Source organism: Oenanthe melanoleuca, chromosome 2 (genome assembly GCF_029582105.1).
Source record: "Oenanthe melanoleuca isolate GR-GAL-2019-014 chromosome 2, OMel1.0, whole genome shotgun sequence".
Classification (NCBI taxonomy): domain Eukaryota; kingdom Metazoa; phylum Chordata; class Aves; order Passeriformes; family Muscicapidae; genus Oenanthe; species Oenanthe melanoleuca.
In genome coordinates, this window is record NC_079335.1 from 15,011,187 (window position 1) to 15,036,450 (window position 25,264).

General features: G+C 38.3%; 1 protein-coding gene across 1 annotated transcript in view; it reads left to right on the forward strand.

The window, feature by feature from the left end:
* Positions 1-25,264, forward strand: part of TRPS1 (transcriptional repressor GATA binding 1) — a 207,235-nt gene that overhangs the window by 37,855 nt on the left and 144,116 nt on the right. Inside the window, 3 exon segments of the mRNA XM_056485069.1 lie at positions 862-1,020; positions 4,028-4,956; positions 16,774-17,903. Of these exon segments, the coding sequence (XP_056341044.1) occupies positions 984-1,020; positions 4,028-4,956; positions 16,774-17,903 (2,096 nt within the window). The 5' untranslated portion in view covers positions 862-983.

Consider the following 25,264-nt stretch of genomic DNA (forward strand, 5'->3'; position numbering starts at 1 on the left):
AAGAACTATGGTAGTCGCCATGGTAATTCATTATCCTGAATTGCAAACTGATTTTAGCAGAACTTTTTGTTTCCAGGGATAAACTGATGTGACTGTTGAACAGAAAATTGTATCTTGCACATGTATGAACCACATAGAGTAGCCTTGGCTGTTTTTGAGGGAAAGTATGTATAGCTGCAACCTGGGCCTTATCCAAAATTCCCTCAACTCGAGAAGTCCTTTCATTCATATCAGTCTTAGTAATTATTTTATTTTCGGCAGATCACTATTTTCAGTGATGAAAAGGTAGTTCAGTCCCAAAGCCTGTTCTTCACCTGACTTCTTTACTAGTACCCAACAAATGTGCTTACTATTGTGATGGCATTGCAGAGATGTGGGAAGTTGCCTGCTAACAATGAAAGTAACACCACTAATTTTGTTTGAAGTGGAACAGAAGGCAGCCAGCAGAGGTTAACTTACAACTGCTGATGGAGTTATTTAGATGCCATTAACTATCCCATTAGGCCAGTCCCATGATGATGCGTGTGAATTTTTAAGACACTTTCTTTTTACAGCTCATTTTCAACAGTTACTTTAAACTTGTTTTAGACTTTGTGTTTGGTAAACATTATCTCTGAGGTTTTTTTTTTTTTGTCTTTTTGTGTGAGTGCGTGTGTGTGCCAGAGCACGTGTGTCTGAGGAGAGAAGAGCTATGGGATTTCTCAGGTTTGAGGGAAATAGAGAACAGCAGACTCTATTTGTATAGTGCCCAGTAATAGATGCATGGGAATGTACAATAGGTATAATAATGTTTTTAAGTAAACACCATTTTTGAATGCATAATTTAGGAAGGAAAACCTTTTTTTTTGTTTTGTTTTGCAGATATACAGATCAGCTCTCAAAATGTCTTCTGTGTCTTCCGTGCATCTTCTAAGACAATTGCATTAGCCCGCCTGCTAGTTGACTAATAGAATTAATAATTGTAAAAAGCACTCTAAAGCCACATGCCTTATGAAGTCAATGCTGGGTATGATTTTACAAGTATGTGATCTATTTTTTCAAGTGAAATTGTTAACCGAAAACGTTCTTGGCACACAATAAAACATTGTGCAATCTGTTATTTGTCTTAGAGATAATAATTTCAGAGTGGCTATATTCTTTCTGTATCTAACTTATGACTTGCTAGGGGATGGTTTCTTCAATTTAGGAGTATTGCAAATGTAGTTTTATTTACATAATATGTCTCTGAAAAATGATAGTGGTGGAATTTCAGCAACAAAAAAATCTCTGTGTCTTTTCTTACCGTCCCCTTGAGTGGATATCAAGCAAATAAATGACAGATGATTTTTCAAAAGCTAAAAGAAAAAAGCAGGGAAAATACTTTTAAATTCAACTTAAGGAAGTCAATGTTATCTTCTTTCTTCTTTCCTTTCTTTCTCCAAGTGTAGAATACTGCATGAAAAAGCTCCATTAGGCAGATACAGTTTTCTTTTTTCCCCTCCATTAACAACCCAGACTCACAAATGTATTGGGAAAATTAGAACTAAAGTAGCTAGATCTGCTGTCCAGTTAGCCTGTATACAGTCCAGATTTCTCTTTTCTTTAAATGGACTTTTTTCTGTCCTTTTCTCTGACTCTCTTCTGTCAGTTGTCAAGAAGATAGCAAATCTTTAAGCCTTCCTTATCTGCCAAAAATATCTGTAACAGAAACATTTTAGAACATTGCATTTAGTCTTGTTTAATTTTGACTGAGGTAACAGTCACGATGTTTACTTTCTCAATTTCTGATTTTTCTTCACTGCACAGTCAGGCCTTCTTTCTCTGTCCTCTGCCACGAATTGCATTTAAACGGAAGGGATTTATTTTAAAAATTATTTGGGACATGTAACCAGGAGAAAAATACATACTTAGCTGAACACCTAGCAGAGATGCTCACAGATATTTTTAGTGTTTGTTAACCAAGAGCATTCATGGATTCTCACACAGCAATGATGAAAGGCTGACGATTATCTTCATACCTGGAATTGCATATGTGTGCTTGTTGTTTTAGTAGGCTCAATCCATATTGTGATAGTTCTCTTACCACAGCAGAAAATATTTCTCTGAGTTCTGAGCGACTTGATGGTTCAGAAGTTATTGGGGAAGAACAAACTCCAGTTTAGTTCATGCATCTCCTGGTAGGTGTAGTTGATATCAAAGAGAAGGCATTTGGTTCCCAAGCATATGTCTTCTACAGTAAGGAATTGCAGTAGGCATTTAAGAAACCTATTAAGACCACACGGAGTGTCAAAATGTCTGTAACACGAGCTGGCATTCCGTGTGAAGCCGCCTTGCTGTAGCCCATGCTGCCTGTGGATCTGCTCAACCACAAAGACAACAGAGACAGCCCAAGACACAAGCTGAACATTTCCCCTAAGAAGTTGTCTGCTTTTATCAACAGAGCATGTAGTGCCCTTTCATGTGGAGCAGATGGAAATAAGAGGATATACAGATGCCTTTTCTTTTATATTTAACCTCTGTCCCCAGCTTTGCTTCTCAAAGTACCGTTTTGAGAAGGTCATCCGTGGCTTTCAGAGGTCTGGATGCACCATTTGGAGCACATCAGTGCTCTCCCAGAGTCACCAGGAGGTCCTGCCTTGGCAGAGCAGTGTGCATCTCCAGTGCCTCTGCAGGGCCCGGCCAGGGCTGGCCTGAGAATGGCGGCTCAGACTCGAGTCTGGAGCTCACATCTCATGTGTGGCACTGCAGGCTGCTGCTACCAGACCACACACAATTTGGCAAAGAGAAACATCCATCCTTGTATACAGCATTGGCAAAGATTAAGAGCATAGAAATGTTGGGGCACATCTGTCTTCTGCCCATAGCTAGCATGTGAACACAAATGCATCAAACCAGCTGGTGCTGAATATCAAATCCAGAACCACACAGTTGAGAAAGCAGAGGAGTTTCATATATATATATTCTCTTAAATAGGGTGGGGAAGGTGAACTGGATGAGAAATTTGACTGAGTACCTGCATAGTGTGATTATGTCCTCCCATAATCTCCCCCATTAGAAAGCAACTAACCATCAGTGGCAGACCCCCTTTCTCTCTGGTCCTTATTGCTGTCCTGTCTCAGCTTTCTTAAAAGATGGATTAAAAATGGATTCTGGAAGTGTGCTTGCAGATTTAGCAGCAGTGGCTATGTCTGCAAGGAGGACTGAACAGAGGAAGGTTTGGCTGATTAGATCCATGTGGATTCCAGGTGTTTTCAGGGCAGATCCTGGCTCAGCCGCACAGTGATGTCAAATGTCTGGATCCAGGCCTGTAAAGTTTTATTGACAATGGGCTTCCTAATAAAGTTAGTTTTTCTTTGTTTGGCAAATAGAACTAATTACATGAATAATGGACTGTGGGGCCAGACTTTAGAATATCCGTATAATCCTGTTTGAAGTTTATGGGCAGTAGGAGGGGGAACTTTTGCTATAGAGAAACTGATACCTGCTTAGGAAAATACTTTCTCTGAAACCTCAAGTACTTACTCTACTAAATCTGTTTTCTTTCTAATAACTTGTTTAAGTTCTTCTTAAGATTATGTCTTTTAGGTGTATTTATGCAAAGCTACATTATATGTAGTTGTACTGTGTTCGAACATTAGACTTCAGAACTTTATTTTTCCCCTTAGTTTTCTAAAATTATTTTAAAATTAGCATTCATTTAAAATTCTTCCTGCCACACCATTATCATCCCAAAAAATAATGAAACCTGCAATTCACTGACTCTCATGGAAGTGTTTTTGTAGTTTTTTTATAGTTCTCTTTTTAGTTAAGTTTAGTCTCAGTGTGCTAATTTTTTAAAAGTTTTCTGCACAGTTTAAAAATCCGTTCAACAAAAATTTTCTGATAAGTTAATGCACTCAAAGTATTCATATAGTTCAGAATGCTTTTAAAAGTGTCAGGTTTGTAATCTATTACATATCTTGTATATCTTGAATAATTCTATAGGTTTTTTTTTCTTTTTTTTTTTTTTTTTTTTTTTTTTCCTTTCTTATTTCTTTTTCTGTGGTAGATATGGTCCGGAAAAAGAATCCCCCTCTAAGAAACGTTGCTAGTGAAGGTGAGGTACAGACCCTTGAGTCTACAGGTACTGAAAGTGAAGAGTCTGGAAGGAAAAAAGAATTTTCTGCAGAGCAGATGCAAGAAAACACTGACCAGAGTGATGCGGCAGAGTTAAGTAACAAGGAGGAACTTTGCATGCATGTCCAAGAGCCATCTTCCAGTGTTAAAAAGGACTTGAAAAGCTCAGTGCTGAGTGAAAAGACTGGCTTCAATTATGAAAGCCACAATAAGGGAGGAAATGTTCCATCCTTCCCTCATGATGAGGTGACAGACAGAAATATGCTGGCTTTCTCATCTCCAGCTGTTGGGGGAATCTGTGAGCCCTTGAAGTCTCCTCAAAAATCAGATGCAGATGACACCCAAGATGTGGTCTGTACCCCGTCAGGAGATGCAGCGGAGACAAATGAGGAGCATCAGATGTCGCCAAAAGCTTCAGATGAAACAGTGCAAGTGCAAAGTGGTCAAACTGATGGCCAAGGCTCAAGCCCGGTCCCCATGGCCTCAAAAAACCCACAAGTGCCTTCAGATGGGGGTTTAAGGCTGAACAAATCAAAAGCAGATTTGTTGGTAAATGATAATCCAGATACAGCGCCTCTGTCTCCAGAGCTTCAGGACTTCAAATGCAACATCTGTGGGTACGGTTACTACGGGAACGACCCCACAGATCTCATCAAACACTTCCGCAAGTACCACCTAGGACTGCACAACCGCACCAGGCAGGATGCCGAGCTCGACACTAAAATTCTGGCTCTCCACAACATGGTGCAATTCAGCCACTCCAAAGACTTCCAGAAAGTCAACCGCACTGTGCTGTCAGGGGTACTGCAGGACATCAACTCCCAGAGGCCTGTCTTATTAAATGGGACTTACGATGTGCAGGTTTGTATGCTCCCAGCCCCCGCTTCTGCCCGCTGCCTGCTCAGCTGCAGAGCCACATCTTGCAAAGCCTTTCCTGCCTGCGTGATTACTGTGTCTCATACAACCTGCCTGAGCCTCTAGAACCATTCTGGTCTGTTTTAGCCAGGCTTCCTGCAGAGCATCTTGTACAGTAGAGGAGGGCTTGGCTTTTTGACCAGTGACATTTCTGTGTAGGATTTAGTCGTTATGGTAATCAATAGCAAGAGATCTTATTCAGCAAACAGGCAAATGGCTGAATTGGTAATCATATTTGAAGGATTTACTGTCATGGAAAGAAAAGAGCAAATAATAATGAAAAATAACAACCAGATAGACAAAAGACAGCAGCTGGAAATTAAAAATGTAATCCTAAATTATCATCTGCTGGGAGTCAAGATTTGGCTTATTGATTCTTTATTAAGATAAAATAAATGGCAAGTCTTGGCAGCTCTGAAGTTTTCTAGTGCCAGAAAAATAGGATACACAATGGGTATTTAAAACATTTCAAAAGTAACAGTAATCCATGCTGTCCTTCACGTTAGTAAGCCTGTAAGAAAAGGACTGTTGCCTCAGTCATTCTCATCTAGTTGGAGTAGGAAAAAAACTGTAGATACTGCTGGGAAAAAAAAAATCTTACTTTTACCATGAAAGAGTGAACTCAAAGTTTTTCATGGACTCTCTATTAGTTTCTTATCAGCTAATATTTAATTAGTTTTAAAAAATTGATGGTGCTTTAAAAAAAACCCTTTAGATTAAGCTGAGAGATACAGTAGGATATTTCAGTATTTATATGACATAAAAATTCAGATTTTAAGAAAAATTGAATGAAGTAATGAAGTTTGCATACAGTACATGCTCAAATGTCCATTCATTATCATGTGACTGCACACATAGAAAAATTGTAGTGATCACCTGATAAAACTCCCAACTTATGTTAAAATAAAAAGGTACAAAGGTGAAAATATTTAATTATGCTTGTAGAAACCGTAGCAATAGGATAGAAATTTTGCAAGTCAGGTTGAGATGGTTAACATCAAACTTCAAGGAAGAAACCAAAACCAGAAAACAAGTCAGGAACTTGAAGCTTTTCAAATGATTTAAACTTTTCCTCTTTTTAAAGAAACCTTACAATTTCTGTGTGGAACAGCAAATCAAACTAAGGTCGTTACTATGCATAAAAGCTGCAATCTTTGAACTGCTGTCTTACTAAAAGATCCTGTCTCCTGTCAGACACTCTCTCCTGTCAAACTCTGATTAGAAAGCAAATATGTGATGTAGGTAAAAGAGGTTAGAAGTGAATAATGTCAGATTGTGAAATGATGATTTATAATTAGCACATAGTATGATGTTAATACCTGGATTTCCTGCTATAGTTTCAGTTTGCTGACTCCAGGGACAGCATCTTAGAGCAACTGATCCATGCTGTCAGGAAGACATTCAAACTGGAACAGCTCAGACATACAGTATAGAGGAATTTGAGTTTCTAAACACACTTTCATTTCCTCCAAACAATTGTTTCGTTAGGTCCTTAGTTATTTATAGGAAAGTTTATGCTTGATTAGAATGAGCTGGACGCTTTTCCTTTGCAGTGCTCTCAGAAATAAAACAGATGTGTGAGCTATCTCAGTTTGAACTGATAGAATGAGAAATAAAACAGCTGAACCTAGACTATACTTGTCTACTAAACTCTGGCAGTAAGATACTGCAGAGGAGACAAAAAGCGGTAGGAAACAGCCCATAGATAATCTACTTAAGATCAGTCTTCTCTCAGACAAAAAACATTTTCCAAAATAGAACAGACAGCCTATACAATGTCGGCTGTTTATTTGAAAGAAAAAAACCAAACCCCAGATCTAGAAACTTAATTTTTAAGGGTGCTAGTTTTCCCTGGTCAGTTTGGGAACAGAAGATTAACTAAGCTTTTGTGGCAAATGCCATACTTCATCAGTTGCACACACACCAGATGTTGATCCAGAACATGTCAGAAGATAAGTAACTGATTAATACTTTATACTTTCTCCTCCCCCACTCCTGATTCATAGCAGCTTTGTGAGATTCATAAACAAAGTAAAAGAACATTTGAAAATCCCCTTTGCACCCGCACATGTTTATATTGCTCCTCTACCCATTTTGGAGGCTTTTTCTCCTATATCTGAATAGGTGGCATTTCCCACCACAACAAGAACAAGGGATCCTACTGACTGGTGCTCCAGTTAAAACTGGTTCAGTCAAACTATATAACATGAGAGGGAATTGAACCTGAATACTTGATTCATTTTAACACTATTATTTTGTATAGGTACTGGGCTAAGTGCAAATAATCCCTTTGTAATTAACTTGAAATAGTAATGAACTGGGCTTAGGATCTGATTTATTGACCCCTTGCACTTAGCAAACTGTTCTGTTGTAGTTGGGCTGGAAGTTATTGATAGGTTTATGGTCTCAAGCCACAAAACTGGGCACAGAAACCAGAGGATGGAGATGACTGACTTTGATCTGGCTCACAGTAGTCAATTGGAGATGATGATATATGAAGATTTGTAGTAGAGAGGGATGCCATGGAGCCCCATACTTTGCATTCATAAAAGAAGACAAACAAAAAACAATGGGAAGATGTCTGAGTGCAGGAAAATACAGTATCTCCTGTCCTATCTGTAGTGGTCTAGGGATGTGGTCCATTTGCTGAGGACTTGGAAAAAGAAATCAAATGCATTTTTGGACTTGCATCACGGAAGGGAAGTTAAACCTCACCCACAGCCAAAAAACACCCTCCCAATCCTAAATTTAGCTTTTAGGGGGTGTAATCAGCAAAACTGGGGATATACATTTGGCTTCATGTACAGGTATTTAGATATTGGGAGTGTGTTTTGTAATACCTAAAGAGGATTTGTCTGGGAACTGTGTAAATAATCCAATAATTCTAGCATTCCTGTTTTGCAGATTTTTACTTGATATGAATACTTAATCCAAAAAGATTCCTTTGTTTTTTTTTTAAATTGTTATTTTCTGTTGAAAATCTCCTGTACTCTGTTCCCATTTTTCTCTTCAAAGGATTTTGGTTCATTGAGTTCTAATAAATTCCATAGGATTGGGTAAAATCACTGAGCTGTTTCTGGGAGATTAACTTTCTTGCCAGTATAGATTTCAGAAAGCATTCACTATCACATCTCTGAATTCCCAGGGAATGTGTTAATCAGCTTTATAGGTCTTATCAAAATAATATTTGAAGTGAGTTCAATGGATCTTCTGCTGATGTGCCCCCCATTACTTTTTCCCCACATTTAGTTAATTGATCAATTTCTATAGGCAACTTTGTCTTGCTGGATAGTTGAGCCTGTGTAAGACTTTGTGGACGTACCTAAAGCAGTAGCCTTTATACTGGATCTAAAGACTTAAAGTAAAATTCATGTGACTAAGTTAACAGCTATGATGCTGAAAGCTATTGCCTTTGCTCCTGTATGATTAAGTCTCTTTCTCTGTTTGATCTAATGACTCTTTAATGTGTATGTTCAAGTCTGGAGATAGTTGCTGGCAAGTAGAGAGCAGGCAGTCTCTTTTCTAACCCCCAATTTTTTTATGACTAAGTGGGACAGCTTCAACAGGACGGTTGGAGAGTGCTGTCTTCCACATAGCAGCCTGTAGCTAAGGCGTAGGACATGCCCAGCAAAGGTGAAGAACCAGGCTTGGATCCCCCCTGACAGAGCAAGGAAAGGAACCTACTTTTCCTGTTTCCTGAGCAAGTGTTCAAGCCATTAGGCTATTGTGTAAAAGGGAGCGTGACCCCATTTCCTGGTGTGTGTTAAAAGAGAATAGTGTCCCTCAAAGAAAGGACAGAAATGTCTGCGTTCAGGTAAGGATTTCAGATGGCATGTCCCAAGGGAGAAGGGTATTTATGCAGCCATGAATAAAGACATATTGCAGTGCTCAGCAGTTCTTATGGTTGCTTCATATTGTGTATGCTCCCTTTGAGGTGTTTCCTGATCAGCATGGCCCTTTGCTCTGGAGCTCATTGGCACAGATCTACCTCCTCTTCTATTCAGACATTAAAAAGATTCAGACTGTACAATTTTTTTTTTAAATTTAGTCCTCTGATTTTGATAGTTTCATGGTTTTAGATCTAGACAGACATATAAGAAAACAAATTTCTGAAAATGCATGGACTGATATGCACCATCGTTAAGTTTGTTGATTTTATTTCAGTGCACCTGGGGGTGTGGGGGAGGAAAAGGAAGAAATTACTGCACTATCTACTACCCCCCAGAATAATGAGAGGTTATCAGCAGTTGTTTTCTTCAATGGTTATAGACATCCAGTATGGTAAGAGTTGTCCTATACCACTCAGCCTAATGCTTTGTCATATGTGAATCACAGAATGATTTGAGTTGGAGGGGGCCTTAGAGCTCATCTAGTTCCAGCCCTCCTGCCGTGGGCTGGAACAGCTTCCAGTAGACCAGGTTGCTCAGAGCCCCATCCAGTCTGGCCTTGAACACAACCAGGGACTGGTTATCTCTGGGGGAACATCCACAATTTCTCTGGGCAACCTGTTCCAGTGCCTCACTGTGCTCCTAGTAAAGAATTTCTTCCTAATATCTTATTTAAACTGATGCACTTCCAGTTTGGAGCTGTCACCCCTTCTTCTGTCAGTACATGCCCGTATAAAAAGTTCCTCTGCAGCATTCTTGTGCCTGTTTGGGTACTATAAAGGCTGCTATAAAGTCTCCCTAGGGCCTTCTCTTCTCCAGGCTGAACAGCCTGTCTTCATAGGAAGGGTGTTTCAGCCTCCTGATCATCTTTGTGGCCTCCTCTGGACTCACTCCAGTAGGTCCATGGCTGCCTTATGCTGGGAATCCCAGAGTTGGATACCCATCCCCAGATGGACCAGCTGGGGTCTCATAAGAGCTGAATGGAGGAGGAGAACCCCCTCCCCTCACCTACTGGTTACATATTATATATACATGTAAGTGTATATATATATTATATATATATATATATAAGTATATAAGTATATATATATATAAATAATAAATTCATATAATACATACATATATATAATACATACATATAATGCATATAATGAATAAGTACATATAATTACATATAATGTAATTATACATATACTCATGTACATATACATATAAGTACACAGAGGTAAGACTTAAAAAATGTAGGGGTTTTTAAGGGTACAGTTGAAATCAGCAGCACTTCTCACGATAAAGATTTTCTTTTATGTTTTGGTGATTTTGGCAAAGGGACTCTTACAGATGAAGTGAGAATTACAGACTGGAGGCTTAAACAAGTACAGCATTTTCTTTTGTATTATTAGCAAATCAAACCTTCTAAAAGTTCTTTGTCATCCAGTGAGCTTCCTAGAAGGTGACACAAGTACATAACTGGTTGACATGAGCAAACAGAAATATGTATGTGACTGAGTTTAATTTTCCTTGCATGCTTAGACAAATGGGTCCAAATTTAATATTGTTTGTCTCACTGACTTTGGCTCAATTGTCCATAATACATGAATTAGATCTAAATAAACTGAACAACTGTTGCTGCATGTGATGTATCCTGATCTTGTGGACTAGATTGGGCCATGCCAGGTTTTGCAGCATATGTTAGAACAGAACTTGCATGAAGGTGGATGTTGCACAAGGTCCATTTCATGTCAGCCATGTTGCAGACTCCGTAGGGATTTTCCTGATAAACTGAAAACTGTTAAGCTCTCTTGAGTGGTACCCCTGCATGCAGGTGTACCTCTTTATTTTGAATCATATTTCTGGGCTGTGATCAGGCTTGGGGGCTGCCTTGCACACTTGAGAGAGTCATTCCTCAGAAGCACAGGATCCAGTCATCTCTTTTAAACAACTGACAAAAAAATGGTGGCAGGTAGAGAAATTGGTGGTAAATCACACATATAAGGAAGTCCATATGCAATTGCTTGTGAGCATGTATACATATATTTGCTTCATATGTGTATATAACTCCATACATGCATATTTATAAATATTATGTGAAAAACCACATGAAAGGTATTTAACTTCTATATTGACAATAACTCATAAGCAATTATTTGTATGATTATATGCAGTAGAGGTTCTTTATATCACTTCTGTGGAGATATTTGGAAGTTTACTCTTCAGAATGATAGGCAGTGATTTACAGCATGTCATCTGCTACACAGTGCCTGGGAACATTGCCTTGCTCTGTGGCAGAAATAAGCTATTTTAGCCACCTTGCAGTGAGAAGTAGTCTATGCTAATATTAGAATATTCAGATGGACTGTTTGTGGAACAACTGATGTGATATATACTCACAGCCTTCAAAGGAAAGTTGTTTATGTGTTGATGTTCCTTACCTTATTGCAGGGATATTTGGTAGTGTTTGAAGAGCTGCTGGTAAAAGCAGTTGGTGAGACTAGTAATATTAGTACTTATATTTAAAGTTATAAACTGCTAAGATAGCCTACAGAAAGAATGAGAGCTCAAAAATACAATTCCTGGGGAAAAAGGAAAGCAGCTAGGTTTTTTTCTGGTATAAATCAGTGCGGGTTTGCCTCTAAGCCTGTAAGGCTGTGTGAGTTTACAGTAGCCAAGGAACTGTCTGGTAATTTTATCTACAGAGAATAGAAGGAATGGTGCTTCTTTAGATACTGGTCTAGTAGCACTAGTTAGCAAATGAAAGTCATGATTTTCTTTTTCTTTCTTTTGTTGGTTTTGCACATCTGGTCTCCTGACCTTAATTTAAGTTCTGTTATTGTTCTGTCACAGTCTTTGTTTTAAAAATACTTGTAAAATTCTAATGACACAAAAACTGTGTTGGGTTCAATGGCAACAGAATAAATCTCAAGAAGAATGCACTTACTTTGAATGAATGTGATCCAATAGTTTGCTTTCTTGTTTTGGTAAGTACTAACAGCCCATAAAGCCAGGAGTTTGCTCTGAGTTTTTGCCTCACTTGTGCAACATAGATTTATATACCTATAAATTAATCACAGTAAATAGCTTTAAGAATATGCTCTGAAGATTCTCCTAGTTTAAAATGCAAAATGATGGTGAGTGAGAGAGAGTGAATTCTCCACAGGGGAGGTTAGAGAACTGGGTGGTGTTACACAAACTTGCATGAAAGCCAGGAATCTGTTCTGGCCTGCATGACATGAAGAACTTCATAAATGTGGGATGGTTAAAATGTTCTGGATGCTATATTGCACAAAGCAAATGAATAAACAAGAGCATTAGAAAATATTTTAGGATTAGAAGATTAAGAGTAATTGCAAAGGCAGACTGGATGGCTCAGAAGATTGGTAAGGGATCTGGAGCCTTTCACCTCCTGATTAGCCAAAGATGTAACCCAGGTAAGAAAAAAAAAAAAAAAATCATTAACGTTTGATGTTCCAATGCAGATGGATTCTAATCAGTAGTTGCAGAAGAAGCCAGGGGTCAAAGGCAGCTTTACCCTGAGCATGTAATCCTTGTGGTTGAATCTCTTATGTGGATAGTTTCTGCTCGTAGAATTTTCTGCATGAAATACATGATTACAGGAGCTGGCAGATTTTCTCTTCCTTGGTGATTTTTTTCAGTTTCTGTAAGAAGTATCTGTAAACTGCTTTGGCGTAATGGAATTTAGGATTGAGTTTTGAAAAGGAGGAGGGAAAATAGGGTAGCATTTGGATCAAGGGCAAAACAAAAATCAAAGACACATTTTTAAAAAGAAAAGAAAAGAAAGAAGAAAGTACGTCTCTTTTACCAAGTCCATCTATTCCATGAAATCATTGTCTTGACTAATTAAAGTAATGTAGACATATCTGTTGGAATCATATAGTGCAATTACACAGCTTTGTTGAAGTACTTGCCAACATACTTTAGAAAGTACATCTTGAAACACTGTCAATTATCTTGCTATCTTTTCTCCTTTTTCTGGCTATTTTTGGAAGTGTATGTGGTGTATGAGGAGATAGCTTAGTTAACATTAGTTAGCTATAGTATTAACACATGAGCTTCAGATTTTGACAATTTTCTCCATTAATGAATAAACTTTGTGATTAAGAGTTTTGAGTTTATGGTAATCTTACTGTGAAATAAATTTCAGTTTAGCCCCAGAGTGAGAACGTAGCTTTGAAGAGCAGTTTTTAAAGAATATCAGTGCAACCACATCCAGCACAGTGGAGAATGGAGAACTCATTCTAATATCTGTCTTTTTTCATCCAACATAATAATTAATAACATCTATATTGCCATAGTTGAGATGCTGCAGAAATAAGTGATAATCCCAAGGTTTCATAAGCAAATGACAGTGAAGGGAAGAATAAAATCATGTTTCCACAGTCTGAACTTGTATGTTAGGTTCTCTTTAAAAAGAGAATTGTGAAGATTAATTTTCTCCTTTCTGTGTTGAAAGAACTGTTGATCTACAGTTGCTCCTACATTTCCCCTGCAAGCTGTACCTGTATTCTTGGCTGCCACTAGCTATGCCAGTTGGTACTTCAGACTCCAGTGCTAGAACAGAATTGCAGAATTTTAGCATTGCTTTTTTTTAGGTTCTTTTTTTATGTTGGGAAGAAGTGTCTACTTAAGGAAATTTAATTGTTAGAGCAGAGCAGGAGATCAAGTTTTGTTGGGAACAGAATGAAATGAGGGAGTAAATACAAGATCTGTCACTTTTGATACCACACAGAAATGTGGATGTTGATTTCTATGGTATGTATACCTCAATATCTATCTATCTATCTATCTATCTATCTATCTATCTATCTATCTATCTATCTATCTATCTATCTATCCATCCATCCATCCATCCATCCATCCATCCATCCATCTATCTATCCATATTCCACTTTCTCCTTCTCCTTTACTTTTCCTCTTTGTGAGGCAGATCAGAGCAGAAGGTGAAGGGCAGTTTTATCACCAGTGAAGAAGTTTAGTGCCTGTACATAGAGATAAATGTATAACTGAAAAATCTGAAAGTCAAGCCAAGACTTGAGCAAAGTGTGGGAATCCAAACAGTTCTGCAAATGTGTGGGTTTCTTCCAAATGTGGCTGGCTGAAAGCTGAAACAGATTCAGTTTATGCTGTCACTTCAAGTGCTTCTTCCAATCTCTTTGCATGGAAACCAGTTTCTTTAGTAGTCTTTGAATGATGACCCTTGTGGAGCTTTTCAGTGGGCTTTTTTATGTATGAAAAGAGGCTACATGGTCTAATGCAATGTATTATTTTGAATTGTGGCAGGTATTCAGGGAAATGCCAAACCAAAAACTGGTAATCAATTACATTCAAGTGGTGTAAAAATTGTGTCTCCTGCATTACAAGAACTTAACACAGGCACAGTGAGAATATTTAGTTCTACTTTATCCTCTTGTGATGCAGAGAAGGATGTATTAGCATGGAACACAAACTTGCTGTGTAGACCACTAAGCAGGATTAGCACAAGTTACAGAAATGATGTGATTTACAGTCCACTGTGGAAAATGCTAGTAGTAATATATTTTACCAATGTGCTGAAGTAAAAGTAATTAGCAGTGAATAGCAGCTGGGATTATTGTCACTCAGAGTTTGTAACTGGTGTCCACAGAGTATCTGCAGAATATCTGTAACTCTGTGGCTAGACAGCTCAGAGTAATGAATGTATTTGCTCATTAGACCCACTTAAGGTAAAGCATTTTGGTCAGTTTTCTGTGCATGTGTAGAACAAACATACATATTTAATTAAATGAACAAAACCAGATCACCTTGCAACTTATGTAGTCGTGCAGTGAACTGCTGTTATTTTCAGTTTACTGTAATTCCATCAATGCTTTCTTTGAGTTGTCCTTTGACACCACTAAGACTTTGAACACTGAAATAATGCAGTGGATGGGGACCTGAAGTGCCAGATACTGGAAGGCAGGCACAGATCCCAGTGTTGTCAGTTGGATCAGGCTCAGCATGGCTTTGTCTCCAATTCTTGCTTGCCATAAAGTAGATAAAGGGAGGTAACACCTGCACTGCAGAAGACCTGTTAAACATCCCTCTTGCAAAGAATCTCTTCAAAACCAAGTTCATTATTTGATAGCAGAATGTGGAGCCTCAGTTAAAAGTGAAAATGTTATTATAGCTAAGTCCTAGGCTGCCTGACTCACCATTGCCTAATGAGATATGTTTCCTAAACAAACAGAAAGCCATTTTCAGTTTATTTAAAGAAAAGTTTTAAGCAGTGCATGGGGATTTTGCTTCCTTAAGAAAAAAAACAAACAGAAAAAAGAATTGAAGGCTGAATAGCAGCAGCTCATTATATCATGGCTTAGTATCTCACATTGCCTCACTATACATGCTCAGTTCTGGTGAGACAAAGGATAGCATTTCATTCTCTGAGCTAAATGGCTAAAAGGCATTTATATTATATACATTTAAAAATGTTTACATTTCAAACTCTCTGTATGTCTGAGTCTTTCCATTTGGTGTGATACTGAATAAGCAGTGATCACGTTATCTTTGTGGCATAGCTGTTGAGGGGGAGAAGAAAAATAATTACATGATTTGCCTAGTGCATTAGAACTGAAACCTTCAGAAATGTAGAAATACACTTGCTGGATGGGAGAATGAAAATCAAACCCTTCAAGGCTGAATTTTATATTTCCTGTAAGATGTTTTCTGGGTGTAAAAACTGAGAATATATCACAAGGGAGCTTCCACCCATGTCTACACCATTGGAGTAGACTGGATGACGGCAAAGTAGTCGATGTCTGTGGATTTTGGGAATTATCTTCTGGATGCTGTACACTATTTGCTACTCAGGAAAAGAAGCTGTGCAATGGTGACATTTTTGTCAAGAGATTCTTCCTTTGGCTTTCAAACCAGTTGTACAGGAGCAGCAAATCTCCCCCTGATGTCAGGGGCAGGTGTGGTGCACTCCTGGGAAGGGCAGGCCTGCCTTGCTCTGAGAACACGGGCTTTAATAACATCAGCCCTGGAAGCCTTCTTCCCTTCCTGCAGAGCATTTTGCTCAGACATCATGAGAACAGTTAAGCAGACCTACCTTATTTTTTGTGTGTGTAATTAGTGATGTCACGGACTTGGGTGTGGTAGTTTTCTTTGCCACATGCCATTTTTCTACTGTAGTTTTTCCATCCTTGTATTGCTAAATTGAGCTCTGTGCATGAGAGGAACAGAAGATTTCCTTGGAGGATGTCTGCAGTGAGTAATCCTTGAGAAAACTGCCTTTTGTTTGAGACATCAGCCACTGTGGCTCTGTGAAAAGGCATCCTGGTGGATACTGGATACTCATGTAGGAATGATCTTTGTAAGAATTGGTCGTACTCCCAACACAGCAAACTGAATTTGTTGCTTGAAATTTAATTTTTCCTTGCTTGAATTTAGAAAGTAATTTTCTTTGTCTGTAAAGCACAAATATGATTAAAGCATCTAAGTCAAAAGACTGAGGGTCAGTTTTTTTCTTCCACACCTGGTATAGACTCACAGGAAAGTCTGCTTTGAAAGGGTTCAGAGCTATGGGAACTGATTATTGGATCTTCTGTCAGTGACATTATTTAATCTTGTGAACATGTGCCTCAGTCTCTGCAAATCAATATATTTTTAAATTTATATAGAATATATATTCAGCTATGAGATACATTTAAAATATTAATCAACAAATGTTAAATATGTGAGGGTGTATGTATATCTTTCATAGTGAAAATGAAAATGGTGGCAATGATTAATAAAAGAGACTTATGAATCAGTTGCTCTCTACTTCTCTTTTCCCCCCTTTCCACTCCTTGCTATTTGAATAAATATACAGTGGAGCTAAAATGACCTTATTCTTTATTCACAGGTTACTTTAGGTGGAACCTTTATTGGAATTGGGCGGAAAACTCCAGATTGCCAAGGCAACACCAAGTACTTCCGCTGCAAATTCTGCAATTTCACCTACATGGGCAACTCCTCCACTGAACTAGAGCAACACTTCTTACAGACTCACCCAAACAAAATGAAAGCAGCCCTTCCCTCCTCTGATACTGGTAAAACTTCAGAGAAAAACTCCAATAAATCCAGTCCTACTCTTCGACCATGTGATTCTGGAGACTTGGGGAAGTGGCAAGACAGGATCACTGTTAAAGCAGGAGATGATACGCCAGTTGGATATTCGGTGCCCATCAAGCCAATAGATTCCTCTAGACAAAATGGTACCGATACAACCAGTTACTACTGGTGTAAATTTTGCAGCTTCAGCTGCGAATCGTCCAGCTCTTTGAAACTATTAGAACATTACAGCAAACAGCATGGGGGAAGCCAGGCAGGAAGCCTTCACCCAGATCTGAATGATAAGCTTTCTAGAGGATCTGTCATTAACCAGAATGATCTAGCCAAAAATGCAGATGGGGAGTTAGTGACAAAGACAGAAAAGGGTGCGAGTGTGGCAAAAAAGAAAGACTTGAGTAGCAAAGGAGCAGAGGACAGCATGGTGACAAGCTACAACTGTCAGTTTTGTGACTTTAGGTACTCAAAGAGCCATGGCCCAGATGTAATAGTGGTGGGCCCACTTCTCCGTCACTATCAGCAGCTGCACAACATTCATAAATGTACCATTAAGCACTGTCAGTTCTGTCCCCGAGGCCTCTGCAGCCCAGAAAAGCACCTTGGAGAAATTACTTACCCATTTGCTTGCAGAAAAAGTAATTGTTCCCACTGTGCTCTCTTGCTTTTGCACCTGTCTCCAGGGGTGACAGGAAGCTCTAGAGTCAAACACCAGTGCCATCAGTGCTCATTCTCCACTCCCGACGTGGACGTTCTCCTGCTCCACTATGAGAGTGCGCACGACGGGCAAGCGTCCGACGTCAAACCTGAAACAAACGCCCTGCCCGGGGCTGAGGGGCCGCTGACGCTCAAGGAGAACAAAGAACACTCGTGTACCAAATGTGACTTCACCACCCAGGTGGAAGAAGAGATTTCCCGACACTACAGGTACAGTGAAGTTTCACATGGTTAATGATTGGAACCCAAACAAACAGCCCCCCCCAGAATTTTTTAATTAAATGTCATCATTCCTCAAACATTTGAGGAAACTGGAAATCAAAATAGGAATGTGTATAGATATAAATCTTTACAGCCAGAGTCCAATCCAACATCCACTTTGTTTTGGAAAACCACCAGCTATGTTGGTGGATTTAATTATACATTTAAACCTGTGCAAAGGAGAGGGAAATTTGGATTTGTGTGCAGATGCTGAAGTTTCAGCATATTTGAGGTTTTGTCAGCTATTTTCCACCCAGAATCTTTTAGGTACCATAGGTACTATTTTAGTTTAGGCTTTTTCTGAGAAAATTGGCATCTTATTCAGTCAGGGAACACAAATGGCTTTACTTTCCAAGATAGACTGTGAACCCTTTATGCTCTGTGACAGTGCTTCAATGTACTACCTTTTTGTAGTATTTTCCATTCCCAAGTCCAGCAATGTAATGATTAGTTTAAGAGCATTCCACTGCTGTTTTGGTGTTCATTTCCCACTGGGAGCAGACACTCTTTTGTCTGTTGATGTCATTCCCCAAGATCCTTTTGCAGATGCTTATTTTCGTGTTGCTGGTTTACAGTGTCATTCTATTTATTTTAAATGCTAATGTTCCTATTTGGAGGTGCACGCAGCCAGTCTCCTGACTCAGTCTGACACAATGTCATAATAGCAGCCAACTCCCTGTTAAACTTCTTGGGTCAGTTCCTGGGCTGTTGTAAACTGGCAGTCCAGTTTGCATCAGAGAAGGAGCTGGCTCTCAGACTTTGTAAAGAGCAACAGTTATGTGCCACTGCAAAAGCGATGTTAAATATTAGAAAATCATGCTGAATATGTTAATAGTTAAGGCTAATGCGTCAACAACAACGGAAAACTTCAGTATCTATCTGATCTAAAAGATCTTTGTGTGGAAGCCAGCTAGAATGAAGACAAAAGAAGATGCATTTTCAAAGCTAAAGCTTTGTTAAAAGCTCAAGAAACTGTGCCATGTTTAATAGATTCCAAGACATCCAAAATTAACAAAGGCAGACTGGGGCATGATACTTTAATAGAGATTAAAGCTGGGGGCATCCAAATGTTGCCCAACAGAGGGCTGCATTGGCAATATATCAGGAGTCTGTTTAGAAAAAAAAAAAAAAAAAGCAGATTGCTCATCTTTAATTTGGAGCTAGGGCCCACAGAGAATTCAGGTCCCAGCATGCAGTTCCCCATTTTTGATCCAAGTGGGCCTGAGGGATGTTGTGTGGATTAATTAGTTAATGTTTGTAAACTGCTTTGAAGATGAAAAGTGGTATCTAAGTTCCAAGCATTATTATAACAGCTTTGAGCCATGCTGAAGAACTCCATAGGCAGCACTTTGTCCGCTGCTGGGGCATGGCATGATCTTTTTTTAGTGGTTAAATAACTGCAAGATTGAAATGGCTCCTTTGCTGAAAGAATCCAACCTTTTATTTTGCTGCAGCTGGTAATTTAAGTTTAACAAGCATGCCGAGCTAGGATCCTTTTTCCCAAGAAAGGAGAAGCCATGACTTTCAAAATTAAGTGCTAAGTCTGAGATGGGGTGGTTGTAGCTGCTCCTTCAGAGGGCTCAGCACCCTGCAGTTCTGGCAGTAGTCACAGGGAACTGCACTTTGGAAAATCAACAGATACACTTAAAGTATTTTAGTGTCAAATTGTTTGTCTAAGATGAGGCTATTTTGTTTAAAACACTTGAACAACATACTCTGTTAACTCCAGTCTGTGACTTTATTGAGTACTCTGAGGACATTGTGTAAAGCAAAGTACAATTCCCCATAACTGCTAACTTCTTTCCTTTTCTCCTGTATTCCCCTTGATAATTTGAATTTTGTTTCTTTTCTACTTGTACTGCTGCTGTTTTCCCCCACTGTGCATCTTTTTTTAAATCACTTAAGTTAGTTCAGTTTGTGGTAGGAGCTCTGTAATGGCTAACACCAGCAGGTTTTGTTAGTTTTTTTATGTATTACCTAGTTTTCACTCTATCAAACTAGAACTTTGGAGACATCATAACTTTTATTTTTATTATTATTTTCAGGCCTTTTTTTTAGTAGAAGTCTAGCATGTATCAGATACATGTTTTCATTCCCTTTTTGTATTTTAGGATGTAAAGACAGAGCATAGTTCAGATTTTAAAAAGTAGAGCATCTATTAAATAGCAGTGTTAGTTGAGAGAAACATGCTAATGTAGTCAGCTCATATCCAACTGGGCTTCTCAGTTTCTTAATCAGATTTTTATGCCACACGTTATGTACGTCTGATGTATTTAAAATGCTGTACGTGCACACTTCTCTAAAACCTCTTCATTTATATAATAAAGAGCTGAATGGATTCTGATAGTAAACATAGCACTAAACATTAATGTGGTGGAAGAAAATGTTCTGCTGTTCACATATTTAGATTTAGCCTCGATGATCTGGAGTATCAGTGTTGGCTTTAGATGCTACTTACATATTTTGATTCATATATTTTTTGTCTGCATTTTTTTAGTTTTCAAGTCATATGTCTGAACAACATGTTTAATTTATTATTTATTTTGCTTCCTTTTGGCTCTACATCTACAATTTCACTATGAATTGCTAGCTAAAAAATAGTGTGTATCCCAATGTTATTCCTTTGCAGCCATGTATTTGCAACAGTATTAGAATTTGCAAAAGCAGTTCTTTCAAAGTTTTCTTTCTACAGAAATGTATACTTACACTTAGCACTCATTCAGTATTTCTTGACATGATTATTTGAGAGCTGTTCAGTTAAATTTGAAGTCAATGAATCACACTGCACTTGAGTTTACTTGTATTTAAACCTCACTAAAATGTGCTTATTCAAATAAATCCCTAGAAGATTTATTGGCCTCTATTTTCTACTAATTCTGCTACTACTTATTTTCCGTTATACCTCTGAGGAATCAGATACTATTCATGTTCACTGCAAAGCTTAGTTTTTTTCTCAAAACTGTCTGGTATTCTGATGAGCTAGAAGATGCCAACATTTTTAATTTAGATAAAAATCAAACTGAGGATTTGGGCAAATTTTGCATGTTGTTTCACTTAGACTCAAGATTATTTTCCTGCTTGTTCCAAAATAATTAATTTTGATTTTTTTTTTTTTTTAAACCAAGCCAGCTTCTTGCAGAAGTGCCTCTTTTTTCTTATAATTTTGCTAGAATATGGGAAAACAGTGCATTTTCTCAATTCTGCAAAAGATAGAATTTTTCTTGTAAAACCTTATTTGACAGAAAGCATTTGATCAGTTCTAGTTATAATTAGAAGTGCTATGATGAAAAATCCTCTAAACTTTTTAAAAACAAAGTAGGATAGTGATTCATTAAACTACAAAATATAACATGAAAATAAAGACCCAAATGAAATAAAAGCTTTGACAATGGTGTAGAACACTTTTTCTAATAAATTATTTTGAAAATGTGGATGACAGTAGTTTTGTAATGTTCTCTTTAGAAATTAATTTAGAGTTAATTAGATAATTCCTTACCTCTCAAAGATAAAGGAGGTAGGGGGGCAAAAGACAAAGGGGTGCTTGGGGCTTGTGTCTTCTCAGCAGCCAGGCTGCAGCCCAGGGATGGGGGTGTTGGGAACTGGGGTTTGGGACTGACCCTCAGACTCTCAGGCACAAAAAGCCAGGGCAGGGTCTCAGATATACAGATTATAGAAATGTGGCACCTTTGGGACACTTCTCCCAGAGAAGAAACTCAGGGAAAAAATGTAAATTGAGGCCCAGCAGCTCCCAGTTTTACAGCAGAGCAGAAACCTTCCCTCAGTGAACAATAGCAGCAGCTATGAGAGCCTTTTCCATCCTCCTGACACCTTAATTCACTGCTCTGAACTTGTTTGCTCTTGCCAATGGCTTCTGCTCTCCTTTGATCTGTCTTGCTCTCCACTCTGACCTGTCTCCTCTCTGTTCTAACACTACACTGAATTTTCTTGCTTGCTTTGCTTGCTGTCTTTTCTTCTGAATATTTTCTCTCCCCACAAGCTTGAGTGCGGCACCCATCCCAAAAGTTCACTTTCTTGTAAACCTGTTTCTTCATGAGAAATGATAGTAATTATTATATTCGTAATTAAAGTAAAATGTGAAAAAATGGAAGTGATACGACAGCCATACCTTCTTCCAGAATATTTTCTATGCCCTAGAGCCTAGGACTGTCTTCAGGTAATTAAAAAAAAAAATCACTTGTTTTGTAGAGGATGGTGTTTTGTAATATTCAGGCTAGTTAGAAGTATGTCAACAAGACTTAATTAACAACTGGCTAGTGTTGGGAGTCTTGCAGCCTGTTAGGAAGTTCAAATAACGAACATTAAATCTATAAAAACACCCAACCATGTAATCTCTCCAGCTTCAAGATTTTGCAAGGAAAAATCCTTGTATCTTACAGTGCCCAATTTAAGTACTTTTCAGTACAAATAACGTACAAATTTTTTAAAGTTCTCAGAACATAACTGTGCAGCAAATGTTTTGCCTGAACTTCTTGATATTTAATCTCGGGATTGGGCCATAATTGTTTTAATGTCCACAAATAATCAGGTCTTTGCTTTATTTTGTAGTGAGAATAATAATGCTAAGTGACCTCAGTGGATGGTATGACACTTCCAGCCCAATGCCATATTGCAGAGAATGCCAGTTTAGGGCTGGAGCCTGCTGTTAGTGTGCTTGAGGGCTGTGTAAACAATAACAAAGAAGGAAGAGTGCTGTTTTCTTCTTCATTTGCATCACTTTCTTCCATACCAAGATTTTTTTAGGGTAGCTCTGTACCAACACAGGCACCAGACCAATTCAGTTTCAGATGGTTTAGCTGTAAAGTGTAACTTTCAGGTAATGCACAGGAATGCTTCTTGTATACTTTGCAAACTGGAATTTAAAAAATTTTGTTACTTAGCTTGAAGAGCTTTTTGCACAACTCTAGATGTAACTTGGGCTTTTGGAAACACAGAGTAGGTTTAATTTCTAGTAAAAGAGAAATCAGACATTGCCAATTTGTTTCCCTTCTTGCTGTCAGGGTGGAGTGAAAACTGAGAAGAAAACATTTTCTCTTTATGCCTTGTTCTGGGAAAGAATAAGTTTCCAACTTTCAGAAGTTTTCTAATAGCTGATGATAGTTTCTATTTTGTTATTTGGGACCGTGACTTACACTGGACAGCTCCAAACTTTTGCTTACATTTGGTGCTTGGGGATGGAATAATACACAGAACAAACCCATGTGAAGTATGAAGATTTCTAATGTTGATAGCAGATTTTTAATGCACACTGGAAGAGTGTACGTTCTGAAACAAAAAGCCTGTTGGGTAGCTATCTACTGAAGTGTGTCTTCATTTTTTCTATATCAAAGTGCTTATCACAGTCTCATAGAAGAATGAAGGAATGCTTATATGACATCTTTGAACCAATCAGAAATAATTTAAATTAACAAACCTTTAATAAGGGTGATTTTAACTGGGCCTCAGCCATGTAGTTACAACTGCATCTAATATTCAGCATTTATTTGTGTCTTCAGAAGTGTGGTGTATATGGCTCCTGATCAAAAACATTTAGCCAGAGTGGAATGGAAAAATAAAAAAAGACAAGTTAGGCAGAAAAAGATCAGCTGTTAGGAGGTGTGATATCTGTAGATGAGAGCCAAGTTAGGAAAAGGGTTAGCTATTGAAATAGCCAAGTTAAACAAGAGACACTTAGGGCTAAGTAGTGTCCCAAAGGATTGATAAACTTTCACATGGGGAGTGTATGTGGTTGAGCCATTAGCCCCAAATGGTGTCTTGTTTAACTTGGCTTTTAAGATAACTAGCCCCTGTCTAACTTGGACTTGTCTGATGGTATCCCACCTTTACAGGGCTGACCCTCTTTATAACTTGGCTTTTTGTATTTATAAAATGGTTTTGATCAGATAACACTCTTTTTTTTTTTTTTTTCTTCTTTTTTTTTTTTTTTTTGGTTCAGAAGAGAATTAGCTTGGTTTAGAAAAGAATTAAGTTGCAAGAGAGAATATATTAGTGTCACATTGAGAGACGGACTGATTTTAATAAAACACAATTGTAGAATGAAGGAAAAAGAACACGGCCAAAACAGGATTTTAACCCACAGCTTGCTCTCCCACAAGTAGGTTGTTGTTGCCATAAGGCTGTGTTGTGAATATGAATCAATTTTTTGCATAATGGAATAAGACCATCTAGTCCCTTAAAATGAGTATAAATACGGAAAATGACATAAAGAAAACTGATATTGCACAGGGGCTGAAAAGCATGAATCTGAATGTGTGCTCATGTCTGTGGGCTGACACAACTGCAAGAAAGTCAGACAATGTAAATAACATATGGTTTGTTTTTCCAACAAAAGGAGAGAAGGAAGGCAAGGGGGTTTAATAAGTTTGGCAAGTTGTCCCTTCTAAACTATCATAGTCTAAAAGGGATATTTTGTGTATAATTCCAATTCTACAGATGCACCAAGAGCCAAATCCTCTTCTTACTGAAGTCAATGGGAGTTTTGCCATCGACTTCACTGAGACAAAGATTTGGCATTAAAAGAATTAATTCTAACAATTGAAGTCAGGGCAGTAACAGATTTCTCATACAAGTTTTGTCCTGTGTGGATAGTGAAAGGCATGTTTTTTTAGCTTGGCTAAAGACACTGTTGTGACTCTGAATGCCTGGGGTGTGGATGTGTGAGTGTGTCTGTGGGGAGAAGCTCTCAGAGATTCTGTACATTTGCAGGGCAGGGATGATATTTTGCTCTGCATTGGTAGGGTGGCTGGGTGCAGCAGGGCCTGGAGCCTGGAGAAGGGCTCTGAGGGCTCCTGGCTATGAACAATTATTCATAATGGCGTTAGAGAACTCATAAACAGCGTTCTGCTCCTATGGTAGATACAGTAAGTGGGTAACATGTTCTCATGTAGCAGCATATGCTTTACATAATTCAGTAATGCAGTACTTTTTATAGGCTTTTAGAGTAAAAACAGGAAGGCATGTTATTCCACTCTGTTCCACAGCTCCTACCCAAGAATTTCTATATTTGTCAGGAAACGCAGTTTGTAGTGACACAGCCAACTATTGTGCTTTATCTTTAGAGCTGCATCTTTATAAGTTGTGTTAAAATGTCCACAGAGAACCAAGCAGTGCTGTCTCTTGTGTACAACCTTCTGTCCTTGGGTGTGTTCTTATACATAAGTTAACCAGAGCTCCATTCAAAATCATCTTTGTCCAGCAAAAGTATATGGAATTGGTAGAAAGTAAAGCAATTTTTAAAACATTTTATATTTCTACCATAGATCTATATTAACGAGAGAACTGTCCTCTTCTAC